At 46.0% G+C, this 26,048-nt stretch overlaps 1 protein-coding gene across 4 annotated transcripts in view; it reads left to right on the forward strand.

Moving 5' to 3' along the window:
- Csmd2 (CUB and Sushi multiple domains 2) overlaps window positions 1–26,048 on the forward strand; it is a 546,763-nt gene that overhangs the window by 310,167 nt on the left and 210,548 nt on the right. For 3 of the 4 annotated variants that reach the window (XM_074080637.1, XM_074080635.1, XM_074080636.1), the window contains exon 13: window positions 13,009–13,191. The exons of the other annotated variant lie outside the window; for it this stretch is intronic. In XM_074080637.1, coding sequence (XP_073936738.1) covers window positions 13,009–13,191 — 183 coding nt within the window. The remainder of the gene's footprint in view (window positions 1–13,008; window positions 13,192–26,048) is intronic. 4 annotated transcript variants of the gene reach the window in all.

The raw sequence follows: 26,048 nt of genomic DNA on the forward strand, positions 1-26,048 counted from the left end.
AAAAACTTGGGTTAGCCTCACAGGCCACCAAGGTGGGGAGGGGGATGACCAACAGGGAGTGTTCAGGCCCTGCCTCCATTTTTTCTCTTTCTTTCTCTTTTGCTCACTGTAAACCTCTTTTGAAGAGAGGATTCATAGCTAAACACTGGTCTGAGAAAATATCATTTCATCTCATACAATGTTGACAACTGTTTAAAGGCTGCTATTTTATAGATGAGGCATCTGAGACACAAAGGGTGAAGTAACCTGCCCAAGGTCATACAGAAGTCTGGGAAATGGCAGAGCTGGGATTCAAGCCCATATCTCTCTGGCTTCAAAGCCCATGATTTTTCCCCTACACTGGAAAGCTCCCAAAGTTACAGAATTTCAATTCCTTACATAATCTTTATGGAAGTCAAAGCTTGGCCCAGTCAAATGCACCATATAACATGAGCCTGGATTCCATGTCACTAGATGTTGAGTTTTTGTCCGTTAGTTCATTTGTCCATTTCACTCAGTCAGTATTGATTAAACACCTGTTATGTGCCTATTTCTAGGCTGGGTGTTGCAGTCATCATAGTGAGCAACCTACACACAGTCTAAACACTTCCGCTCTGTGAATGCTGGTCTCAGACTAGTGTTAGCAAGACTTCTTCATGGACCTGTGACAAATTAGGAAGGACAGTCTGAGTGTTTGGAGACCTCACTAACCTTCATGGCTGCATCAGCTTCTGTGTTCAGAGGCAGAAGTTTCTATGAAGATAAAACAGACTCTGGAATTGAACCAGACCTGGTGAGTCCCAGCTATGAGTCCTTGAGAAAATTCATGTGGTCTCTTTGAGCCTCAGTTTTCCCATTCATAACACAGAGATGATAATACTGGCCTTACAGCAGTGCTATGACAGTGAAGTGAGATCACAGAAAGCCTCTTGTGTACTGCTTGGCACTGAGATGGTGTCTTCCACTTGGAGGTTACCAATGCTCCTCTATACCCAAACCTTTCAGGTTTCTGTCCTGGGTCTGCCTCCTATGGCCCATACTGGCTCTGAAAGGACCTGGTTTAGATCCCTGCCTCACACCCTACTCCCAAGAGGGCCCTCACTTCCCAAGTGGCCTGAGAAGTGAAGTAGTTCACTGAGGCACACTGTATGGTGTGGAGGCTACAATAGTCAGACGTTTTGTTGCAGTGACAAAATACCTGACAAACAACTTGAGGGAGGGAGGATTTATTGTAGCTCAGAGATTCAGAGGTTCCAGTTTATACTTCTGGGCTGTGTTGATTCTGGGCCTTTGATGAGGCAGAACATCATGGTGGAGAGAGTACATGGCAGAGGCTACTTACCTTATGGTGGATGGGAAGCAGAGAGAGAGAAAGATGAGAGGTCCAGGAACAAGATACCACCCCCAACCCAAGAACCCACCCCAAGTGATTACCCCCACCTAAGCCCCACTTCCTAAAGTTTCCAGCACTTCCCAAAACAGTGCCACCAACTGGAGATCAAATCTTCAACACACCTTTTGTGGGGACATTTCATATCCATTCTATAACAGGAAGACAGAATCCTCCTTAAGGAGGCTGTGAGATGTCATAAACCCTCTGACTTTGTTCAGTGGCAAGAACCTGGGAGGAATTAAATCAAGAGGGACCTCCTTTTCCTTCTTCTTCCTTCAACGTTGACTTCTGTCTTGAGGGGTGAAACTCATCACTTTTATACTGTAGTCATAAAGGAAGCTCCCTATGCTGTCAAAAGGGGATGGGTTGAGTCCCCTGGTGTCCGATGTGACTCTTCTACCTCTGCCTCCTGGTCCTCCACCACCACTGGACCTCTTCATACCCGCTGCATGGCTTCTCACTGCCCCTTCTTCAAGAGGTCTGTCCTTAGTCCTCAGTCATCTTATTCCAGTGACTCATGCGGTCGATCACATCTACCCCCACTTTGCCCTGAACCCTAGTGACTTGTACATCTGTTCCCCGCCTTCACTTTCCCGCTTACCATAGTTTACCTGTATAGCCTCCCCTCAGACACCTCAAATCAACCTATCCATACTAGTTAGCTATGGCCACCATAACAATATACCAGACTAGGCTGTTTAAACAATAGGTGAATATATTTTCTCACAGTTCTGGAGGTTAAAACTCTATGATCAAGGTTTTAGCCAATTTAGTGTCTGATGAGGGCTCTCTTCCTGACTTGCAGCCAGCAACCTTCTTACCATGTCCTCACATGACCTTCCCTAGGAGAAAGAGAGCTTTCTGGTGATTCTTCTTTTCTAAAAGCATAAATCCTATCAGATCAAGGCCCCAGTCTTAGGAACTCATTTAACATTACTTACTTCTGTAGAGACCTCATCTCCAAATTCAGTCACATTAGGGGAGAAGTGCCTCAATATACAAATTTTGGAAGGCACGTTCAATCATACCACTACCCAAAACTAAGCTCACCATCACCTCCCCCACTTCCACAACCCGTGTAGCTCATCTGTATTTCTGGATTAATGTATATTACTGCCATCCACCCCACCACCAAGACACATCTTGACCTACTCATTTCCTGCTCCCCACAATGGGCTCTGAGATCCAGCCAGTTCCTCTTCTGCAGCATCCTCCCCTCGTTGCTGTGGTCAAGCCCTCCCTCATCCCCTTTGTGATGCTGATAGCACAGCCCGCCTACCCAGCATCCCCTCTCTGCCCATCTGCCACATGGCACACAGTGATCTTCCCAGAATCCAAGTCTGGCACAGTGCTCTCCTACTTAAAAAAGACAGAAAGAAAAAAACAGGCTTTAGTGATAACTTCTCATTGACTTCAGTGTCAAGTGCAAAATCTTTCATGTGGCATCCCAAGTTTTCCAGGATAATAATTCCAATACCAAGTTCTGCTTCCTGTGATTGGCAGAAATCATCATTTATTAATCTTTCCAGTCCTACAGGTTCTGGTCCAGGTCCTGGCACAGAACATGCACTTGGAAGGGTTTTGCAGAATTAAGCTGCAGTGACAGCACAGGCACATTCAGGCACCTCCTCAGTTCATTATTGGTCCACTTTACTGCCTGCAGTACCCAGGTGCGAAAAGTCCACACACTGTGTATCATTCCTGTAGGCTTTGGGGTTGGACAAAACCAATTCATAATCAGGCTCTTTCACAGACCCCCGTGGGAAGTCCCTCCTCATTGATGGGCCTGAGTTTCCTTATCTGTGAAGAGGAGCTGATGACTGGTCAACTTCCAGGCTCCTGAGGACTCAGTGTACTGAAGCAGCCAGGCTCCATGATGCTTGAAAGTTCACTCCCTTTCCCTGCCTCCCTAGGCCTGTAGCTCTGACCTGCAGCATTGTTCAAAGCTTCAGTGTTACCTCTGACTCCATCTTGGCCCTATACTGATCCCAGTGTAGGGTGGGATCAGTGTACACCTTATAGATATCATGGCTTGGGGATGTGAGGGTAACTGGGGAGCAGAGGTTCTGTAGGATGGTGTGAGACATTTAAAGGCAGAGACCTCCCACCTCCATCACTTCCCCTCCCGCTGGCATACCTGACCCCATGGTCTTTAATACCCCCTCTTCCCCAGTGTGGGCAAAGTGATACTACCTTGGGGCAGGCAGATGACTGTGCAGTATCACCCCCCCCCCGCCGCCCATTAAAAGCCTCAGTGCCCATAGGAAAATTGGAGCATTTACTTCCCAGAAATTCTTCCATTTCTGTTTGTTACCATCCCAAATCAGTTTGGGGAGGAGACTCAGGATCTGTCAATATCTGAGCCCTCTGAGAGCCTATAAACTCACTCTCCCTTCATAGGGGTGGCCAGCTGTAGGAAGTACATTCATAGTTGCAATTGCTTTGCTTCCCAGTAGAACAAGAAATATTTAAGGAACAGGCAATTAGCACTTACCAGAAACATTATAAAATTACACACAACTTGCTAACAAGTTTTCACATCAATCTGGTTGTCTCCTTGCTTCCCAACTAGAGCCTGGAATCTGGCAGCCTGATGCTCAATCTGGGAGACTGGCCCAGAGGAACAAGGAGTGGGAGACCCTGTTCCTGGAGCTATGGAGGAGAAGGACAGTAGAGATCATGCAGGAAGAATGCCTAACAGCCCAGGGACTCGATTAGAAATTATGTCATCTGTTGACTTAACATTTTGTAAGGCCTATGATGTGTTGCAGACACTGTGCGGGACACTGGGTCTGAGAGAACAAGACTGTCTCTGCCTTCACCTAATTCATAGTCCGTTTTCACCAGCATGGAGTAAGTGCTAGAAGATGGGAAATTAGAAAGGATAGCAGCTAACCTTGCTCAAGGGTGTTAGGGAGGGGTCCCAGGAGGAGCTGAAGTCTGAAAGTGAGATTTGCTTGAGAAGAGGGACAGGTTGGTTCAGAAAGCTGACATGTGGGTAGCATTGAAGGTTAAAATCTCCATAGGAATAAATTTCAAGAGCAAGTGGGGAGAAGACAGCCAAGACTTGCCCTCTATAGGCATGGCCCACTGCCCCTTCTCTAGAACATAACTGCCAGTGGGCACAGGGGAGCCTCCTGAAAGAGGTGGAGTTGGACCCAGGCTTGAAAGGGGACTGAGGGCAGCAGGCCAGCTTCTTTGATTTCCACTCCCTTTTTGGACACTGCTCCTCTTTTACCACATGTCAAGCATATGACCATTTCAGCCTCTCCTATGCTATTTTCAGGACATCTCTACTTTTTTGTCATATCCCCCAAAGCCGGACAGCCCAAATGTTCTAGCTCCAGCCAGGAATAACATGAGACATCTTTGTAAGGTGCTCATTATGATGAGTGTTACCTTGAAAGAGCTTTCAGGTAGAGGAAGCCAAAGTTTGGCTAGATAGGAGTAGCTGCCTCCTCTTGGAAAACCCAAGCACATCCTGTCTTTTTTTTTTTTTTTTTTTTTTTGGCCCCTAGAGACTAGATGGGCACTCAGCAGAGAATGCTGTACAATACAGTTTGCCAGGGCATAATTTGTCACTAAGATATCCTCTAAATTTTTAGCCTTTTGCAAATAATAAGCTCCAGTTTGAAGCAGACAGCTTGGAAGTAACCGAAACGCTTGCCATGCCTGTACTCACCATTGTTTATCAGCCTCTTTCAGCCAGAACAGACCCAAGACAGTGTAGGAAGGAAGAGACGGGGGATGGGCTTCCCACTTCATCCATCCACACCTCCATCCCAGCCATGACAATCAGGTGCAGAGAGATGCATGAATCCCCAGAGACCCACATGTAAACACATAGTCGCCCACCTCCCAGTGTCCTTTCCATCACCAAAAGTGTAAAAGCAATATAGGATATGGTTCTAAGGAAATCTGGGCATGTCCAGGGTATGATCCTGGTATATCAAAGATGTCCTGGTCACGGGTTAGGAGTTTGTGCCAGTTGAACAGTGGGTCTGGTAACTGATTATGCATGCAGCACTAAGCTTGGTTCTGGAGATGTGAAGAGCAGAGGGATTGGCCCCGGTTTGGAGGAGCTGACACCCTGTAAGATAAAACTTAGAGATTATTTCTTTGTGGTCTCTCTCAGCACATCTCTCTTCAGCATCCTTTGAACTTCCTACTACTCTTCTCCAGGCATTGTGCTCTCATCCTCCATTCTCCTGTCCTGCTGTTTTCCTTCCATCCTCCCCTCTTCTTCCTTCTGCCCTTCTGTGCCCTGCACTCCATCAGAAGCTGGGATATGGACATTTCAGAAACACTTTCTGGGATCCCGAGAAACTTGATGTTTACCAGGAATAAATGCATGCCCTGCAGTGTGGCAGTGTGGCAGAAGCATCCAAGGAGGCAGAGGGTGAGAGAGAAGGAGCTTGTGAGTCTGCCTGATGACTTCAGGGAGGACCCAGTTGAGACATATTTGTACTGACACTGAAAGATGATTCTTTGTCTGGCAGATGAGCAGGGAGTGTCCATTTTAGGAAGAGCAGACAACAGGTGCCCAGTTTGAGCATGGGAGATCCAGCAGGGCTCTACAAACAGCTGTGACAACAATAACAACCAGGAAATGCAACCTAGTTACTGGCTATGTACCTTGTGCTAGACATGTTGGTAATTGTCTTCTACACAAAAACTCATTTAATCCTCACAATGATCCTGGAAGATGACATTATTATTACCATTTCCATTTTACAGATGACAAAACTAAGGCTCAATGAATAAGCAAACACCCTTGAGAGGACAGTGGGCACAGGGGAGCCTCTTGAAAGAGATGGAGTTGGACCCAGACTTGAAAGGAGTCCTAGGTCTATTGCTTAGTATCAGAGCCCAGATTCAGGACCAGGACTCTGACCACAGAGCCCTTGTTCATCACCACTGTGCTGTTTTGTCTCTCTGTAGATATCTTGGTTCTGTGTTACACAAATCTCAAGGTGGGTACTGTCCAAAGATGAGACTGGGTGGGAGGGAGGAGGCAAGAGTCCCACCATGCTGAGGAGTTTGGGTTTTAACCCATGGGTTTTCAGAAGCCATGAAAAGCTTCTGAAAGTATGATCAGATCGTTATTTCTGAGTGAACTCATTATGTTTCATAGAGTCTGGAATAGAGAGGGAGCAGGGGAACCACCAAGTCGCTGCTGCCATCCAGGTGGGAAATTAGGAAGGACTGAACTCAAATAGAAGAGGTGAAAAGCAGAAGATGCTGAGGAACCAGTGCAAGGGGGCCAGTGGGAGCTGTGGGAGGAGAGGGAAAGGGGAATCTGGGCTGATTCCCACATTTCTGCTTTGGACAACCATGAAGCCTGTCCGGCTCTCCCGGCATGAGGCTGGAGCTGCCTCCTCCATAGTGCCCTAGGCTACATGGTCAAGCCTGCACCTCCTCCCTTCCCCTACTATTTTTATTAAAATCATGTCCATCCCCACCTGTCTGAGAGTTCTCCTAGCCCAGGGTTCATGGATCAGGCAGCTCTGTATCTTTAGTGTTTAGCATGGCATCTGGCACAGTTTCCATGCAATAAATTTTGCCAAAATCATGCATTGAACAGAATCTTCTCTGTATTCTGGGCAAAGTGCTAGGTACACAGTGATCCATAATACATAATCAATGCCTGACTTCACTGGGCTGAGCTCCTGGAGCTAGCTGAGCATGAGGAGGCCAAGCTGAGGACTCAGCTTATCCCTGATGCTCAAACAGATGGTAAGGGCTAAGGGAGTAAAATAAGGACAGTGACCAGTAAAATACTTGTGAAATAAATTAATGAATAGTTACAAGGGGCAATTAGTATCATAAAGGAAAAGAGCAGGGTGCTAAGAGAGAAAGGGAAGTGGGCAGTATCTAAGGTATGTGGTCAGGGAACACATCTTGATAATGATTTAAGCTAAAGTCTGTTAACCTGAGGAGTCAGCCATATGAAGAGGGGAGAGGAAGCTCTAGCTTGGGCTAAGGAAGTAGTGTAGGGAAGAATGAAGTCCCACTGTCTGCAAAGCCAGCAAGTGGAGCACATCAAAGAGTGAATGAATTTACAGAGACCCATGATGCAGTTTCTTCTGTATAGACGTTGTCATAAAAGAAGATTCCAACTTTGTATTAGAAATTGAAAAACCTGGGGAGAAGACCAGGAGGTCGATCACAGATGATAGGAATGAAACAGCTGAGAAGGGCAAACAATCATGGTAAGCCCAGTTAGTAGAGATGGAATTCTGAACATCTCATGCTTCCCTGCTTGCTTTTGGTGAGCAAACACACACACACACACACACAGAGAGACAGAGAGAGAGAGAGAGAGAGAGAGAGAGAGAGAGAGAGAGAGAAAGAGATGTAAAATGGAATTATATTAAACCAGATACCAGATAACAGGAAATTGCAAGGCTGATTTTTTTTTCTCCACCTCAAAATTCCATTTTTCTACTTGTAATTCTGGGTCCTGACATCAGACTTGGTCATACCTGACCAAGGTCAAGAGCCTTTTAGGCAGGGCAGTGGAACACAGGGAACCCTCTGCAGAAAGGCAAAGCTCTTGGTCCCTGTGTTCCCAGCAGGAGTTGATAATGGTCTTGGGGTAAAGGCCCAGGCTAGAACAAGGGAGGTCAAGGAACCGAAACCACCATCCCCTCCGCCTTCCTGGAAGGAGCTCCCCAACTCTCACCCCACCTTGCTCTGTTCCTCCTCTCCCTACCTCGCAACCTCGGTTCTCTAGTGACCTGGGTTCTCTAGTGAGCACATCCCCTTATACCTGGACCTCTTTGCAAGGGAACCCGGCTTCCTGTGAAGTCACTGTTACACAGTCACTCTCCCCAGTGCTAGCAGCTCATTTTCCCCACACTTGATGAACTTTACATTGGAGAGCTGGCACACAAGCTCCCTCTCCACTGCCATTCCACCTGTGTGACCTTCTCCTTTGACCTCACACTCTTCCAGCTACCCTTCCTCATCCCTATACACTGGTCCCTTCTTCTCTACTCCAAGTCTTGCCATCACTCTGTTTCTCAGACCTTGACCTTGTCACTTCCTCACAGAGCACTCCACTCTGGCTACAGCTGGACCTTGTCCTCCAGCACCTCTGAAATTTCAAGGTCACATGTCCTGCTGAAAGATGCTTTGTTCCTTGGCTCTTATACTTGTCACTCCTCTTGCTCCCCTTCACCATCCTTCCCTCAGTCTCTTTATCTCCCTCTCACCTCCTGCTCTTTTCACTCCTTTCCTTCTCCAGCCTGAGACCCTGGCCACCACTTAGCCATAGTTTTCATTAAGAGCCTCATATCCTCTGCTCAGACACCCCCAATCTGTCCTGCTACCCATTTCTCCACATCTGTTTGAGCCAAGAAGTCACTAAGGGCTGCTGAAACAAAGAACACAGACCTTCAATGTGGGGCAAGTGAGTCACCCCACCCTCAGTGAACCCACAGGTGGATGGTCATCCATTAAGGCTCAGACTCCTCTTCTCCAGAGTAACTTTAGTCATTCTTGTCAGCATCAAATCCTTGTCCCCATGTCTGCTACCTTGCCTTGTCCCCAAAGACCATGACCTCTGGTTCCACTGAGAAAACACAGCCTCTGTCACCCCAGGATCTCCCCCCAACCTCCTGCCACCCTAACTGAAAATTCATTGTCACAGCTACTTCCCTGTCTGCTTGTGTCATGAAGGAAGAAGAATTCCTCCTGTTCACGAAGGCCAGCTCCCCAGCATGCTTAGGGGCCCTCCTCCTCTGTCTTGGAAGCTTTGTGCTGTCCTTGCCCCTTCTCCTCCACATCTTCAGTTAACCATTCAATCAGTCTCTCTCCCTCTCTCGCTTCCTTCTTTTTCTCCCCCACCCCATTGTTCTTCTCTAGTATTTCAATATGATCGAGCTCTTTCCATCTTAAAAATGGCCATACCCCTCAGAAGTTGCTACCTTATTTCTCCCTTTTCCTTCACTGCCAAGAAATGTTTTCCTCTGATATCATCTGCTCTTCCCATGTCTTCTTCCCCTTCTGTCACTGGGTATTGGCCCCATCATGACACTATGTCTAGTTCTCTCTGCATCGTGGTGGCCTCCTTTGGCTAATCTGCTTTTCAGTCCTTCCTAAAGTTCTCTGTGGCATTAAGCCTGTTGATCTCCCCAAAGCTCATCCTCCCCCAAACTTCTGTGCTCCCATTCCCCCAGGATTTTAATCCACCATACTGCTGCTCCCCACAATGTCCTTAATATCCCATCTGGCCCTACACTTCTTCTCGCTCTCGTTGAATGGTCTCCTCCTTCTCCTGGCTTCTTTTACCATCTGTGAGCTCCATAGCAAATTCTATATTTCTAGACCTGACTTCTGCCCTAACTTAACACCCATGTTACCTCTTCCTTCTAGAGAATTCCACGTGGAAGTCCCACTAGCATCTCAAAACTCAGCATGCCCTAGTGATGATCCTTCAGTTAGACCTGCACTACCTTCCTGCATTATTGTCTCAGTGAACCATGCCCCTGTGCCCAGGCCAAACTCTCTGCCCCTCCCTTACTCCTGTATCCTTACAACCAGTACAGCCTACAACTTCCTCCTGCTTCAGACTTCCCACATCTTCCTGCCTCTCTCCATCTCCACTCCATGTGCCCAGTGCAGAAGTCCATCAGAACATCTCCCACATCAACTGTGTGCTTCCCACTAGCATGGAGACTCTACAAAGGCCGGGCTTGCGTCTAACTCCCTCTCCACTATACCCCAAAGCCCAGAACAGTGGCCCACCTAAATAAATGCTGAGTGGAATCTGGTATCTGTCAGAGTGGCAAGAGTCTCTATGTCTCTCTGTCTCTGTCTCTCTCTCTCTTTCTATCTCAGTGGCCACTGGCAAGTAATCAGTGCTGTAGTTATTGGTTATATAACTAAGAGTTGATTGTAATAACTCTCAGAGTTAACTAGGTAGTTACTGTCATTGTATTGCAGTCCCACACACATTCTTATGACTGGGACTTGGCAAGGGCTCCTTCCTGGAGGGCCTTTCGCCCTCTCACCTGACATTCTGTTCACTATACCAGCTCCTCCATAGCCTCAAGCCTCAGCTCAGACATCACCTCCTCCAAGAAGCCTGCCCTGACCCAAGCCTAAGAGTCAGTGAGATGAGCAAGGCACTCGCCTTAGACAAAAAATTTTAAGGATAGGACAAAAACCTCAGTAATTAAAAAAGTAATATTAAAGCAACATTTTTTAAAGAATCAAGATTAATGCAAAATATTTATGATTGTAAAAATCAACATTGTAAAATCTAGTCAGGCTCATACAGGACCAGTGCTGGGGTAAAGGAAGCAACACAAGCCATCCAAGTGCAAGATCAGATTCTTTTAAATGTTGGTATTTTTCTCTATCGTGGGTTAGATTTATATGCATTAACTGTGATTTTTTTCTTTAAACACACTCAAAACAAAACCCAACTATATTGTGTTAAGATTTTGCTGTCTTTATGAGAATAATTTTAATTTAAGAAAATTTAGTTGTCTTGATTACTGACTCCTTGGTGTCCCTAATATTTCATATTTCTCACTCCTCACACCCTATTTTCAGCCCCAGCCTCCAAATTTGAGATAGATGCCTCTCCTGTACGGGTTCACAGTATGACTCACATGTATCGCAGATTCCCGTATCCTTCTCAGTCACTCCATAGTGACAGGGACCATACCCAGATCTCCAGGCACACAGTGGGTGCTCATTACATGCCTTTGATTGCATTGCTGATGAGAAATTAGGTGAGTGCGAGGCTGTGCCTACACATCACAGTGCTGAGCAGATCCCTTTCCACCCCCATGTTCATCCTCTTGAATCATAGCCTTAGATAAGCTACTGAGGACAGGGACTCAGGCAGACATACCCCTACAGAGGTCTTCTACAGTATGGTGGGGCCTCACTAGGAACCATAAACCTGAGTCCCTCCATCTGGCAGCAGGACCCAGCTCTGTCTTCAGATACCAGGTAATGTTTACCAGGTCTCAAATGCCTACAGTGAAAGTCCTCATGTCTCAGTAGCTTAAATCCTGGAGAACGTGTTTGGGAGCACTGGAAGGAAGGCTTTCTGATTGCTTCTCCAGGTCCACTTGTTACAGGGGCCCCTTCCTCCTGTCCTTCAGGTGCTTGGAGCTCTGAGACCTGAAGCAAAGGGGCCACCTTCCCTGTAATGCCTCAGTGTATCCCCTGCCCCTCCCTGAGCATGCACAAAACCAGTCTCAGAGGAGGGACCATGATGATTTCAGCAGGTATGTGGATAGATGGTGAGGCCAGGATGTGTGTGAGATAAGAGGTAGATGAGTTAACCTGTACTTGAGCTTCCTTAAACCTGGAACATGATCCTACAGACACCACGCAAGGATCCTTGATGTGTAACTTAAAATTCTCTCTCTCTCTCTCTCTCTCTCCCTCTCTCTCTCTCTCTCTCTCTCTCACACACACACACACACACACACACACACACAATGCCTTGTTCTGCCCCCTCTCAGCAGAGGCTGGCGGTCCTAGTTTGGGGATAACGTGAATGTCACAGTCAAGAGCCTGTGCATATGCTGCAGAACTGCAACCTGATCAACCCACAGAAACCCCACAGTTGTGGGGTTTTGCAGAATCATCCCTGTCTGGGTCATACACAGTAATTTCTGGAGCCATGGCTTCTGATAATCTATAATGATGTCTACAGAAAAGGCAGGGTCTCTTCGATCTGAGAATCCTAGGAAAGTGTCCAAAAAACACCAGGACCTTCTCTCCCAAATCTCAGAACTCTCACAGTCACTTTACCATCTGACACTTCCTTTACAACTTCCTGTCTCTCTAGGCACAGGACAACTTCCTCCCTAGACAGTGCCCCCTCCCCGCCTTCATCTCACAGCACTAAGCACAGTGCAGTAGATGTGGGGTGACTGGAAAAACTCCAGGGATATGGTCAGGACACGCTCCTTTCCCAAACCACCTTGGTCCTGGCAGGCTATCTTGTGAGAAGCCTGTCACACCCACTGAGTCCAGGCCCCCAGAGATGTCTCAGGGTCCCCACTCCAAGACTGACTCACCACTGTTGGCTCAAGAGAACTTTAAAAGTGTGCTTAATGAGTCATTTGTTTTATTGTACCTGCTACCATCAAATTGAATTTTAAAAATGTTCGTGAAAGTGCTTCTGTATCAGAAGGCAGTCAGTATTGATTCCCATTTAATCTCTGGTTTGCAGCAAAGGCAGGCAACACAGCGACAGCTACCTTCTCGTCTGTGCTTGCCTTCGCCCCACACAGTGGAATGTACTTAAGATCCACTAGGCGACATTCATATTCAGATACAGGATTGTGTTCAGTCAGAAAGTCTCCAAACTTTGGGGCTTGTTAGCACCCGGGACAGTTAACCTGTGAAAATGTAGACCCACCTCCCCCAAATGAAAATACCCAATTATCCAGAGCACCTTATGTGGCCAGAGTCACCAGCTGAAGGTCCCAGGATGCTGTATTCAAATAGGACCCTCACTCCAATGAACATTAAATGTCTTGCATGTGGCCCTGAGCATTGACTCCTGGTGGGAGGGTAGCGGAGCATGGGGTCATGGACCTGCAGGTCCAAGAGAAATGAAGTAACCTTTGTCTCTATTTTCTTCTCTTCCTGTTTTTCAGAGATCGAGCAGGGCAGTTGTGGTGACCCCGGCATCCCTGCCTATGGCCGGCGGGAAGGCTCTCGCTTTCACCATGGTGACACACTCAAGTTTGAATGCCAGCCTGCCTTTGAACTGGTGGGGCAAAAGGCAATCACGTGCCAAAAGAATAACCAGTGGTCGGCTAAGAAGCCAGGCTGCGTGTGTAAGTGAGCGGAGGCAGCTGCTGAGAACTCCCCCTGGAGGAGAGGCTCATTCCCTAGCTAGGCTAGGGCTCTGTTCTTGGGAACCTGGCAGTGGGTGCCTACATCTCCACTCTGGTTGGTTTCTCCTGTTCTTCAGAAGGTGGCTGGCTGGGTCCTCACTTCGGGCAGTAATGTAGACTGCAGCATTGATGACAATGATTGTTCTTGATCTTTGGGGACCTTCTTCAATGTCATCTTACCTCCCCAGTGATCCTTAAGAGCAAGGTAGACTCCTCTAGGAATGGCCCACAAGGCTCAGATCCAGACATTCCTCCTTGCCCTTGTCACCATGCGGTCATGTGGAGTGGGACAGACTGGCACATCTGTAAGATGGTAGACTGTGTACCAGCCTTGGGTGCTGCTAGGAACAACGGCCTTGCAGAACAGATGTTTCCCACAAGTGCTGCCTTGTATATGGATTTAGGTAGGGCCAAGGGCTCCAGCTGTCTTTGGATTGCTTATCTTTTGGAGAGGAGTTTGGAGTTGAGTGGTGTATTCCATGGAGATAGGGAGGAAGCCCATCTTCCTTCCTCTTAGATAGACTGACCTTACTTTGCGGCGTAAATGATACTGAGTCTTCGGTCATGGCAGGTTTCCAAGTATGAGAGGCTATAGGTGGCAAAGGGAGGCCATGCATGGCCTGTATTGGGAAGTCCAATTCCAGCTTCTCTGAGCTCTTACTTCTTCTCCCAACCCTTTCCACCTACTCCTTCAGCTTGTTCCATATGCCTCTCTCCCCGACCCTCGGATCCTTCTCCTACCTCAGTGGGCAACTCAGGCCCTCTGAGTTCTGCGTGTCACAGAATGGTATCCCCTTGGGACTAGGGGAGGAACCTGGGAGACTGTCAGCAGTTCTGTGATGATGAATGAGAATGGGTGGATGAGTTGGTGAGTTGGATCATACCACAGTGATTATACTTTTCAAACACAAAAAAATTACTTTGTCTGAAAAAGCATTTTTCAATCATTTGTGAGAATATTTATATAAAAATTCTTCAGAGGGTTAAAGATCAAATCACTCTTAGATACAAATGGAACAAATCATTCTTACTGAAAAAAAAAAATCCAATTCTGTGTTACCTGTCCGCCTCTATTCCCTGTGTGGTTGGAAAACGTTGTCCATCAGTGTTAGCCCTGTAGCTCATGGGGAACAAGTGGGGATGGAAGGAGCAGGGAGAGTTACCAGAGGCAGCTCAGGGCAAGCAAGAACAAAGGTCCTGAGCACTGTAGTACAGAGCCCAGGCAGAAGTGAACAGAGCAGGGCTCTACAAATGCTGTCTGCAGAGGCTGGCTGGAAGCAGGGCCCTAGAAAGCAAAACTCCAGATGATTGGAGCCTCAGGGACTATGGTGCTTAATTTCTGAAATCCATCCAGATAAAACAAGGCAGGGAAAACTGGAAGAGGACCAAGCTTCTGGGGAAGAGAGCTTGGAGGATTAAAGGGAGAAGGAGAGCCAGCCAGGAACTCAGGGCCAGCACAAAACTCTCAGCACCACCAGCTGAGAGATGCAGGTAGCACACAGGGGGAGGGTGGCTGGGAGGGGGTGCTATCACTCAAGTCCTCCAAGAATTTACTTGCCCTTCTGCCTCTTAGGAGTAGTTTTAGAACATTTTTCTAAAACCTTTGCTAAGGTCAAAAGACCTTGAAGTGTTGTTCAGCAGGCCCTTGGTTTCTGCAAGTAGGACTGGCAGCCTCTAGCAAGATGGGCACTGCTTACAAACAGCTGAGAAGAAAAGAGGACAGAGACAGAGCTGTCCCTGCAAGTATGGATCAGTATTCTCTGTGGTTGCAGACAAGGATGAAGGGCCTGAGTCTTGTTGATAAGAACTGTGAAGGAAGCACTCTTGGGGCCAGCTTGGTGTGCCTTCTGGACAGTTCTGGAATGGAGGAGGAGAGCATCCCCAGGCAACTCCACTCTTCTGTGTCTGGATACTTGGGTGTTACAGAACACAACTTGAGGCTTAGAGAGGGATGCTGGCTTCAGTAAACTGCCCCCATGTCTCTGTACCACATAGCAAGATCACATTTGTGCCTCATGAATACGAGGGACCACCATGTGTCTGCTCCCGACCGCGTACCCAGTCCATAACCTCATGCCTCAGAGGTCCTGAGTTTTGCCCTCAGGGAGCTCATAGTCTATTTGGTAGTGAAGGGATGGTAATAAGAAAGGCTGGATACCCTGAGACACCTTTGATTTCAAAATCTTGAGTCCTGATTCTTGGTCCTAGCTCAGCTTCCTGACTGCCACCAGAAGATCTGGTCTCTGGATATTTGTTTCCTTTCTGAATCTAAAAATGTTCAGTGTCTATGCTCATATTTATAGTGAAAGATAACTGTGACAAGAGCAGTTCCCCCATATTCTCCACGGTGAATGCTTGGAAACTGCTCCATAAAATGGGACATTACAGAACAGGTCATGCATTGATTGAGGGACGCTTCTGCTCCTGACTCTGGATCAAAAAAGTCATAGTTTCTGATCAATAGGAAATGGACAGCAACTATAAATGTCTATAAAATTATAAAATAGTAAGGTTGTCTCCATGGGTTGTAGAGTGTTCATAAATGTACCTATAACAAAAGTTGATTTAAAAATGTCCTGAATTTTCCCTACATTAGTCACAATAAATATTAATACAATGCTTAGTAAACAATGCTGTTCTCTCCTGAGGAAGTAGAGGGGATTGGGGAAAATATTTTGAACGATTGTCCAAAGAAGTGCAAAATAGTGCATTGTTCTTCTCTTAACATTTTCTTCAAGTCACCGTCTTACTAGGGAAATGCCTAGCTGAGACCACACGAGTACACTCTTCCCTCAGGTTTCCAAACATTTTCTGCAGCAGGCAGAGCAACTTTAGAATCATTTCACTGGCCTAGGAGACCTGCCCTCACAGAGGTAGGCAGTCTTTTTCCATCTGGGGTTTCCAGGAAACGCCAGTGAAAAGTATTTTGAGAGAAAAGATGGAACCAACTTCTTTCCCCCACTCCCTGGTCCTCATTGCTTGACTCACATTCCCAGGATTCACTACTCAAAAATCATTCAGAAGCATCACCAGTATTGCCACTTAATCCATTTGGCAGTATTCACTGAGTATCCACCCTGTGCCAAGCACCCGGATTTGGGTGTTCAGTCTCTGCCTAGGAAATTTGCTCAGCCTGGCTGTCCTGGGGAGAGAGGTCTGGTCAGATTGCACATATTTTTTACCTTCTAGAAGCTCTGCCCATTCCTTTTACCATGTCCTTATCAAAAGAGCTACTCCCATGCATCCTCATCCACTCATTCCTTCACCACAGAGCCACAATGGGAAGGAAGATACAAATAACTCTGAGGGTGGTTTGCAAGGTCCTTGATGCTTTGTTGACAGGCCAGCAGAGAGCTTCACACTTCATAAGGAAGCCAGGAAACCAATTATCAGTCCATTAGCAGCCACTTTCAAGAGAAGTTTCAAAACAGCCCTCACCAGAGATGAGCCAGGACCATAGGAAAGTGAGCTTTTCTTCTCCATTTTGTAAAGCAACATAAGAAGGTGTGAATCCTAATTGCTAAATGTATATGGCATCTGTGTGAAATGAGAAGGTGGGGCTTCCTGGGCTGTACACAGTTTAAGTTGCAGATCTTGAACTGTCAAGGGAGGGAGAATTAAATCCTTGGGTACTTAGATATGTCACGAAAGACTCAAGCTGAGCTCTGAAAAGTTGGAAAGTGGAGGAGGGTCTTCCACATAGGGATGCTTTAAGAAGTGGCCTCTCCTATTATTCCGTCCTTTCCCCTGAATTCTTCCCAGCCCCCCACCTCCCGGACATGCTCTGGGGGAACGCATCTACACACACACTTCTGAAGCAAGGAACAGATTGGCTCTCGGTCTCCCCCACGGTCAATCACATTACTCAAGTACAGGGTTTCTCGGTATCAGCGATTTTGATATTCCGGCCCCAGTAATTCTTCTGCATGGTGCAGTTTGGACATTACAAGGTCCCTGTCCTCTCCGCACCCATCCCTAACATGCCAAAACTATCTCCAGACATTGCCAAATACTCTCTGGTAGAAAATCCATCGCAGATAAAGCACTGCCGTTTATGAGAACTGGTTTTGTCTAATATGAAGGCCCTTGTGGATTTGCATGTCGAGGTTGTGATGAAAGTCAGAGCATTATGACAGTGAGATAGTCGGGGCAGGAGAGAATTTAATACATTAAATACAAAAGAGGATGTGTCACTTAATACATTGATGTCATTGGAAAGATGGGAATCTTCCGTACAACGTTGCAGAGTATTTATTCTCTCAGATTCTGGATGAAAACAAAGTTCAAGATGATTAGGTAACAGCTCAAAGGCCCTAGAGCAATGAAGCCCTGGGCTAAGATGTGAACTCTTCCTTGACAGAGCAGCAACTTGAACCCAGTTTGCCACTCCACCTCCTGTGCTTTTTCTGTTGCACCAGATTTCCAGAATCTGGGAGAGGGGAGAAAGGGTCATCTACAGAAGCAAGGACATGGAACCCTTAGTACAAAAATACTAGGCCACCTCAGGAAGTAACAAAGGTTCACAAGAGTTAAAAAAAGTTCATGAAGGATAGATCCTGGACCCTTATTGGAACAGTATTGTATACTAACGTGCAACACACTGGCAAAGAACCTTCTGCTCTTTATCTTTCCTTCTACCCATCCACTTATTTATCCATCTTGATTTATTAAACACCTACTGTATACAAAGTCAGCAGCATAAGAGGGCATGGCTCTTCATAGTCAAATTCTAAACTGAAGAGTCCCAGAGATGACCCATCTGAGGCTGAAGGGGTGACCTCTTAGTGCCCCTATTATGCACTATAATTCAATTTCAATTGGCCATTCAGCTCAAGGGCCAATACTCAATACAGGACTTTGATATATTGTAGTATTTTAAATGTTTAAATAAATTTATCAATTTAAATAAAATATAAACGTTTAAATAAAATGCTCTTGATCTCTTTACCTTAAATGAAAACTGATTTCAATTCTTACCCACCTATACATCTTTCATGTCATTTTAATCAAAGTGAGCATACCATTTTGCATCCTGTGTTTTAAAGTCCGTATGTTGTATATCTTACTGTGCTGCTACATGTCTTTCTTAAGACATCTTTCTTAAGATGGATAGAATATTCTGTCTAGTGAATGGACTGTGATTTATTTAACCACATGTGTTTGATTATTTTATATAAGGCTATAATGAAAATTCTCAGGCATACAACTTGTTTTTCTTTTTCCTGCTTTTAGATTATTTCCTTAGAATAAATTTCTAGGAGTAAGGTTTTCAGGCCAGAATACAAACATCTTTATAACTCTTGTGATGCACACTGTTATATTGCTCCCCAAAATGTTGTATCCATTCATAATGTCAATAGCAAATGCCGTAAGACTAAGATTGCTGTAATACATGGCCTTCCCATTCAGAACATGTCGTATCTTTTATGTTCATCTACTTTCACTTTTCTAAAGATAACAACTTTGTGATTTTCTTTGTATAGGTCACAGATATGGCTTGAAATCAAGTATTTGTGTGGCCTTTTCAAGCATGCTAATTTAATAAGTGTAAGTTGAATCTTTCCCTACAGCATACTTCCTTTGAGTGCTGAAAAGTGCCCAAGGTGATAAGGGCTGTGAATCCAGACATGAGGAGGCATAAACCTTGACCCCCAAGAAGCTCTCTCCATGGGAGACAGACACAATTATGTGAATTGAAGTGGATCCTTGTGGGTTATAATTTAGTTTTTCAATAAGAAGTTCTGGTGCTGCAGATGCACATAGGTTCATTCTTTTATGTGACACATATTTACCAAGACTCTGCATGCAGCAGGCATTACGTGGGCACTGAACAGATGACAGTGCTCACAGAGCACAGACCAGACATCATCGTCATTAGAATAGTTGACCTGAAAATGGGAGGACAGAGTTGGAGCCCTTTTAGAAAAGGAGACATCCAAGTGGCAGTAGTGGATTCTGGGAGATGACATGGGGTGTGGGCCTATGCAAAAGAAAGATGTCTTATAGATACATGGATGTACACATACACACACATGCACATGTGCATTGCCAGTCCGGGTGCTTGGGTTTCCAACAGTTCCTGGAGGAGGTGGCTGCTTCAGAGTGTATAAGGGAAGAAGGACAGTGAGGTTCCTGACAGTACAGTGTAAGAAAAGGCTGTGAGCAGCCAGGGGCCAGAGCAGAAGTTCTGAAAGAGGTGTCAGGAGGGGATATCAGGATGTCTGTCATGTGACACTGGGCAAGGACCTTAGTTCTGTCCTGTCCTCAGCCAGCCTAGGTCCAGCCCTGTGAAGCAGAGACAGAACCTTTGCTATTTGTAATCCCTTTGTGGCAACCGTGCCAACAGTGTTGATACTTTCCTTCCCAATGAGCAGGTGCTCTTTTTACTGTGTGGACAGAACCTCTGTGGTTTTTCATATCCATATTTTTCCAATCTTGTTTTCCTTTTTGTTGTTTTATTATTTTGCATTGTACAGTTGTTTCACATTTTTATGTAGACAAATCCCTCAATGTTTGTGATTTCTCTTCAAAGCTGACAAAGTTATCATTCTGCCACAAATCTGAGAAACAGTACATTCTATTTGTAGTTAGTTGTTGGCAATGTGATTTTTTAAACTACAATTTGTTAATCCATCTGGAGTTTATTTAGATGAGTGTATAATATTGTCCAAACTCTTAGGCACTTTTCCAACATAATTTATTAAGTAATTCATTTCCGTTGTGATTTGAGGGAAATAGATGGTTTTATCACATACAGAATTCTCAGATGTAGTTAAGTCTGTTTCTTAAATCACCACTTTGTTCTCTTGCTCTGTGTCTGTCTCTGTCTTGGCCCTAGTATTGAATAATTTTAATTGTTGTTTTATAATATGTTCTAATATCTAGCAGAGCTAGAAATGACTCCTTCCTCCCTTAATTATTTTTTCTTTCAGAATATTCATTGTTATTCTCATCTGTTTGTTGTTCAAGATTAATTTTAGAATCATTTTGTCAGAGTAAAAAAAAAGTCCTACTGGGATTTTGTGTGTGCACTACTATTAAACCATAAATTAACTTGAAGAAAATAGGCATTTTTATAAATGCAGCCTTCCCATCCAGACATATGGCATGTCTCTCTTTTGGTTCCTTTACTTTCATATTTCTAAATATAACAGCTCTGTAGTTTTCTTCATATAGGTCACATACATGGTTTGTTACCTTTCTTCTTAAATAGGCAGGTGCTTTTTTCACTTGCCTGCCCACCTCGACCTCCATGCCCCATGCACAAGTGAAGTATGCCCTGTTTTTCCTTCTCTCTGTGGCCTAAACCTGGTATTCCCTATAAATGCATAATTCTGGATTTTCCCTTTTCAAACACCCTTTCCTTTGGGTCAGAAAATATGATTGCAATAGCTAGAGTCCTTAGAAATTGCCTTTTTCAAATGTTCCAAGCCAGAATTGGGAGCAGCCAAGGTCTGAAAATTGTCAGCCTCAGAGTGTGGGATAATATTCCTGGGAACATTTGTGACTATACGAGGGAGATGATGAGGGCTGTGAGAGCTTCCTCTTCTTAATGGAAAGTTCTCATTTCTCTATGCTTCCTGCAAAGTCCTATTGACCACAGAGGGCCTCAGGAAATAAGCCAGGAACTCGAGGAAGCTCTAGAGCCCCGTCCTTCTGGTGCCCAGTCCTCTAAAACCTGGACACTGAGAACCTGTGGTCTCATTTTGCAAGTTATGTGCAGAGCTAAGGGCCGTCTGCTCTGCAGAAGGGCTCCCAGTGATCCAAAGGGCATTTGCCTTAGCAAAGAATCCAATGTGGTAGCAGCAAAGGGAAGGTATATCTGGGCCTGTGCTACAGAGGTGAACAATGGTCATGAAGCATCCTGGCACCACAAGGACAACCCAGGCAGGGTAAACCAGAGCTGAGGAAGCCCAGGACTGGGAGAACTGACCCTGGATGAAGGGAGACTCATAAAGGATGATGCCAGCATTGCCTGTTAGAATGGCCAAGGAAGTAGAGTCAACCCTGGTCCTCAGGCCAGTGTGGGTCACACACACTGCTTATTACCTTACAGGAGGCTTCTGTGTTGAATCAGATCAGCATCCAAGGGAACAGGATCTACTCCTGAAAGGTGTCTCCCTGTACCAACCAGAGGCCACAATTGCAGAAAAGGTTTTATTGACAGCAGGGTCAAGAGAGGAAACCAAGAAGCAGTTTACAAGTCCAGTCTCTGTCTGGGGCACACGTATTGAGGAAGGGTTGATAATAGGGCAGGGTCCAAAAATTCAGAAGGCTTATAGGGATGCTGGGCTCTTCCCACGTATAGGGGGAGCCACACTCACACCTCACCCCACTGACTTGTGGAGATAGAACGTCCCAATCAAATGGACCATCAGGCTTAACTGGGCTGGGCTTAGGATCTGACTGTATGAACTAGACCCATGGAATACAGGCGTTCAGTATTCTGGTCAGGGTCAAATCCATCGAAGGCTGAATGAAAGAATGACTCACAATGGAACTCTTCCAGCACTTTTCCTATCAGGATATCTAAGGAAATAGAGTCAATACATCCTTCAGGCCAGTGTGAGTCCTGCACATAACTTGCTCCTTTCATGTTTAAATAGATAAATACTCTGTGGGGGAAGGAGATGTCTTTGGTGGCCCTGCTCAGTCTAAAGCCAACCCAAAGCCAGCAAATTATTAGCATCACTCACAGGATTTTAAAATGCAAAATCCCTGGCCTCATTTCCAGGAATTCTAATTCAGTAGGCCCAGAATAGGATTCAGGAGCTGTAGTTCTCAAACCTTCCTGGGTGATATAGGTGTTAGGCCAGATGTCTGACCACTAGGATGGAACCCCTACTGTGTGCCAGCTGCTTGAGGGAATTTTATGACATTCCTTAGGGGTTTGGTCCTTTGACAAGATGACAGCCTCATTGTGAGGTGCTATGATGCATGAAGTGATATATTATGGTCACATGTTGCTTCTTGGAGGCTGGGCAGGCTGAGGCTGCCACAAAAACACAGTTATTATGGTTGTAATCTCCTGGGGTCCATTGTCTATTGACTTCCTTGGTGATATCCCAGTGAGGCATGGGATGCATGGTCCATCTTGATGTTGTGATTGGCTGCTTTTGTTTAGCTTAAATGCTGAAAACTACGGTGGGCAGGGGCTAATGTGCACCCAGCATTGTGCTCAGCACTGCAAGAGTATTGGGGATGGTTCTCGTCCTCCAAAGCTCGTAGTCTAGTGAGTGACATAAGAACTCATTTTTATGACAAAAAAAGTGTCTGATTTCTTACAGTAATAGTTGTGGTCACAAAACACTGCAAGAAAGGAAAAAAAATATTTGAATTGGCAGCTTCTCAGAAGTCTGCTTAGAGGCAAAATTGCAGTCCAGTCTAAGCCAGGAATCAGTCCAAAACCAAACTGCAAACACAGCTTAATCCAAGGTCTAGTCCAAAGGCCAGATTCCTACAGCCAAGAGTCCTGGCCCAAGGAATATTAGGACTAGAGCTCCCTGCGTGCAATGGGAACTGGGGAAATTGGCTGGGCTGTGAAAGTCTAGTCCTGGGCAGTAGCCTGTACTTGTGGAGGAATGGGATCTTTCTGTCATTCTCACTTCAGCTCCTACCTTTGAGATTGAGAGAATAGGCTCTTTTTCCTCTGTGGAGTGTTCAGAGTTCTGGTGTGCCTTCTCCCTGTGCTCTGTCACATCTGACTCAGAGAGCTTCATCAACCAGGACCTGTTCTCCCTCCCTGACTCAGGAGCTAGAACTTGAAGTTCTGCCAGTACCTGTGCCCAGTTCTTTGAGCCCTTTGGTGAATTTGCCATCTCACTTGGATGCAAGTGCCTCACTCTCAGCCCTGCGTGTTGTGGGTATCCTCGGGCTCTGTGGCTCTCAGGAAGATACAGCTCACCTTGACTTTATAGGGGAGCCTTTGGTTACCCTTCTTGGGTTTATGACTCTCCCTTTAGTCCTTATGTGCAAAGGTAATCTGGGGGATGTAAGGGAGGAGAGTTAGGAACAGAGCTGCTAGCTCTAGTCTTCCTCATTAACTCAGATAAAGCTCCCCTAAGTTTATGAAGTTCATTCCCTGAACCTTACTATACATGCTCCTGGATTATGGCAGTTTCCCCTGGAGGGAAAGTCACACAGATTCCTTGTAATTGTGCCTGTGTTCTCCAGTCTTCAGTCAGTGGTGGCTTGAGGTATGACTGGATGTGGCTGGTTCTAGACCCTAAGTGAACAGAGGTCTGCTGAAACCACCTGAGGAAACATGGCAGGACTCTGACAGAGCTCAGGGCTTAGGGGAAGGAGACAGGCCCCGAGGCCTGAGAGCCCCAGTGGTCTGGACCTACAGTCCTGCGAGCACTTTCTGAGCCACTGGAAATGCATTTCACACCTTTTCTTAACTTCCTCCGGGCTGATGAGAGGGCTTGGGCTCTTGGATCACATCAAACTAAGGTACTTTTCTCCCCAACCAACTCCCGGATCTGTCTGACCATAGTAATAAGAGCTGGTGCTAAGCCCAACAGGACACAGAGGCCAGCTGGGGTCTGCCCTGTGGCAAGGATGGAATCCTCCGAATGTCACTGTGGGGTGCTAGCAGCTGGGCACAGGCAACTATGGGACCTCACAAGGGCAAAAAGCACTTGTGAGTGGCCTTTGCTGGAGACATGGAAAGAATGGGTCCTCAGGGCACCATCTTTTACCCATGTATCAGAATTCCACAATGAAACTCAAAGTTTATGGGTGCTCAGCTCCAGGGCCCTCATGAAACTGACAAGGTCCCTTCTGCCCACAGAAACATCACAGTTGGCAACCAAACAGTCGATCATTGTAGCAGATGGATTCTGTTTGAGTCTTCTAGGTTTAGGGTTGGCTGTCCATTCATGAAGGAGAAGAGAAAGGATCTGAGGAACAAACCATGTGGTCTGCAGTCTGGCTTGGTAAAGGCTGTGCTGAAGGAGGGGTGAAAGACTTCTCTCTTGCTGCCTGTTGGTCAATTGAAACTATGGGAGGCACTAAGCAGAAGCATGAGTGGAAACACCACCGTCAGCAGCCAGACTAGGACATGCCTCTTATTTCAAATTCAGCAGAAACTGAATTTATCTTCCCAGGCACCAGGCACAGTGCTACACTCTGTGCCTTCCAAGCTTCATCGCCGTGGGTCTTCACAACACAGCTGTAGTTCAGAAGTTATTAATCCAGTTTTTATACACAGGGAAAAAGACTCAGTGAAGTAAATGACCTGCTTCCCCTTCCACTCCATCACACAAGCCCAAATTTTTTAGAAGTCCTCACATTTGCCCCATCTTTAGGATGGTGACTTGAATCACTACACGTATTTTCCAAAGAATTTATGGTCCATTTTCAAAGTAAAAGCTGAACTCTCAGAGTGTTGACTCAGCTACTCACCAGGAGCACAGAGCCAGGGACCTTCTTCACATAAAGTGTCAGGATCTGTCCTGTGAGCTGATAATATGAGATTTCAGCCAGCAGCCAAGGAGCAAATGAAGTGCAGAGCCTGGCCGTGAAGAGGTTCTGGAGGCTGGAACTAGCACCAGGAATGGCAGGGTGGGTTTCATTGCAGAGGTATGGCAAGAATCAACTGTGGCTGCAGGATAATTCCAGGCAGTGGGTCTTCCCAGAGGTGGTGCTGATCTCCAGGCAGGTGATTTGCACCCAGAATGTAGCCAACCTCTAAGGGGTGCAGGGAACAGGGCTCATCCATAGGAGTCAAGAATTTAACCATTGTCAAACCCTAACCAGTGAGCCTCTGTGTAGGGCTCCAGGTCCAGTGAAGACTTGGGGGTGAATGGGAACTAGAAGCAGGAGCTGCTTCCATTGATAAAGGATGCTTTTGTGGGCAGAAAATGAAAGGATTGTGAGTGGAGTAACCATGTATCCCTATGTGGTTGGGACAGTCCCAGTTTGTACCTTTTGTTCCAGGTGATTATTGACAGTGCTATCTTTCATTTCTCAAGACCGTCCCAGTTTGAGAAATACATAGCCACCCTAACCATAGCCCAACAGACCAGGCCACACAAGGGACTGGGCCTCAGGATTTGGATGAGAAGGGAGATCCCTGACAAAAAGGTCTATGAGACCATATATGACTAACCTCTTCCTCCCTCTCCCCCTCATCCCATGCCACTTTTCCGCTCAACTCTTCCCTACTTCAGTGCCTTTGCACGAATGTCTCTCACAATGCTGGCTTCTTCTCACCATCCCTTAGCTGTCACCTTCCCAAAGGCCTTCTCTAACCACTGTATCCAGAAGAGCAGTCCTTCACTTTCTACTTTCTTTGTACCTCCTTTCATAAATGTATTAGTCAGCCTTTGCTGTGGCATCAACAATTCCTATACCTCAGAGTCTTGTAACAATAAATGTTTCTCATTCAGATTTCAAGAGGACTGTAAACCAATGGTGGCTCTGTGGACTCTGCTGGGATCCACAGAGAATCTCATTCTGGGACAGAGATTGAAGTGCCAGCCTGTGCCTAGAGTGTGGTGTTCTCATGGTGGAAGGCAAAGGATCCAGGGGACAGAACCAAACCACCCAAGCACATTTAAAGCCTTTACTAGGAAATGCCTGTTATGTCCACTCACACTCTGTGGGCTAAAAGTAATCATAAGACCAAGTTCAAGGTCAAAGGCAATAAGGAAGAGGGATCTACCTAAAGGGATATAGGGCAGGGCCACAGAAAAAATTATTGTGAACAAAGAATACAAATCTGTCACAACAAACATTGCTTATTTTATTTGTTGCTTGTCTGACACCCTCATTAGACCGCACATTCCCTGAAA

Source organism: Castor canadensis, chromosome 7 (assembly GCF_047511655.1).
Source record: "Castor canadensis chromosome 7, mCasCan1.hap1v2, whole genome shotgun sequence".
Classification (NCBI taxonomy): Eukaryota; Metazoa; Chordata; class Mammalia; order Rodentia; family Castoridae; genus Castor; species Castor canadensis.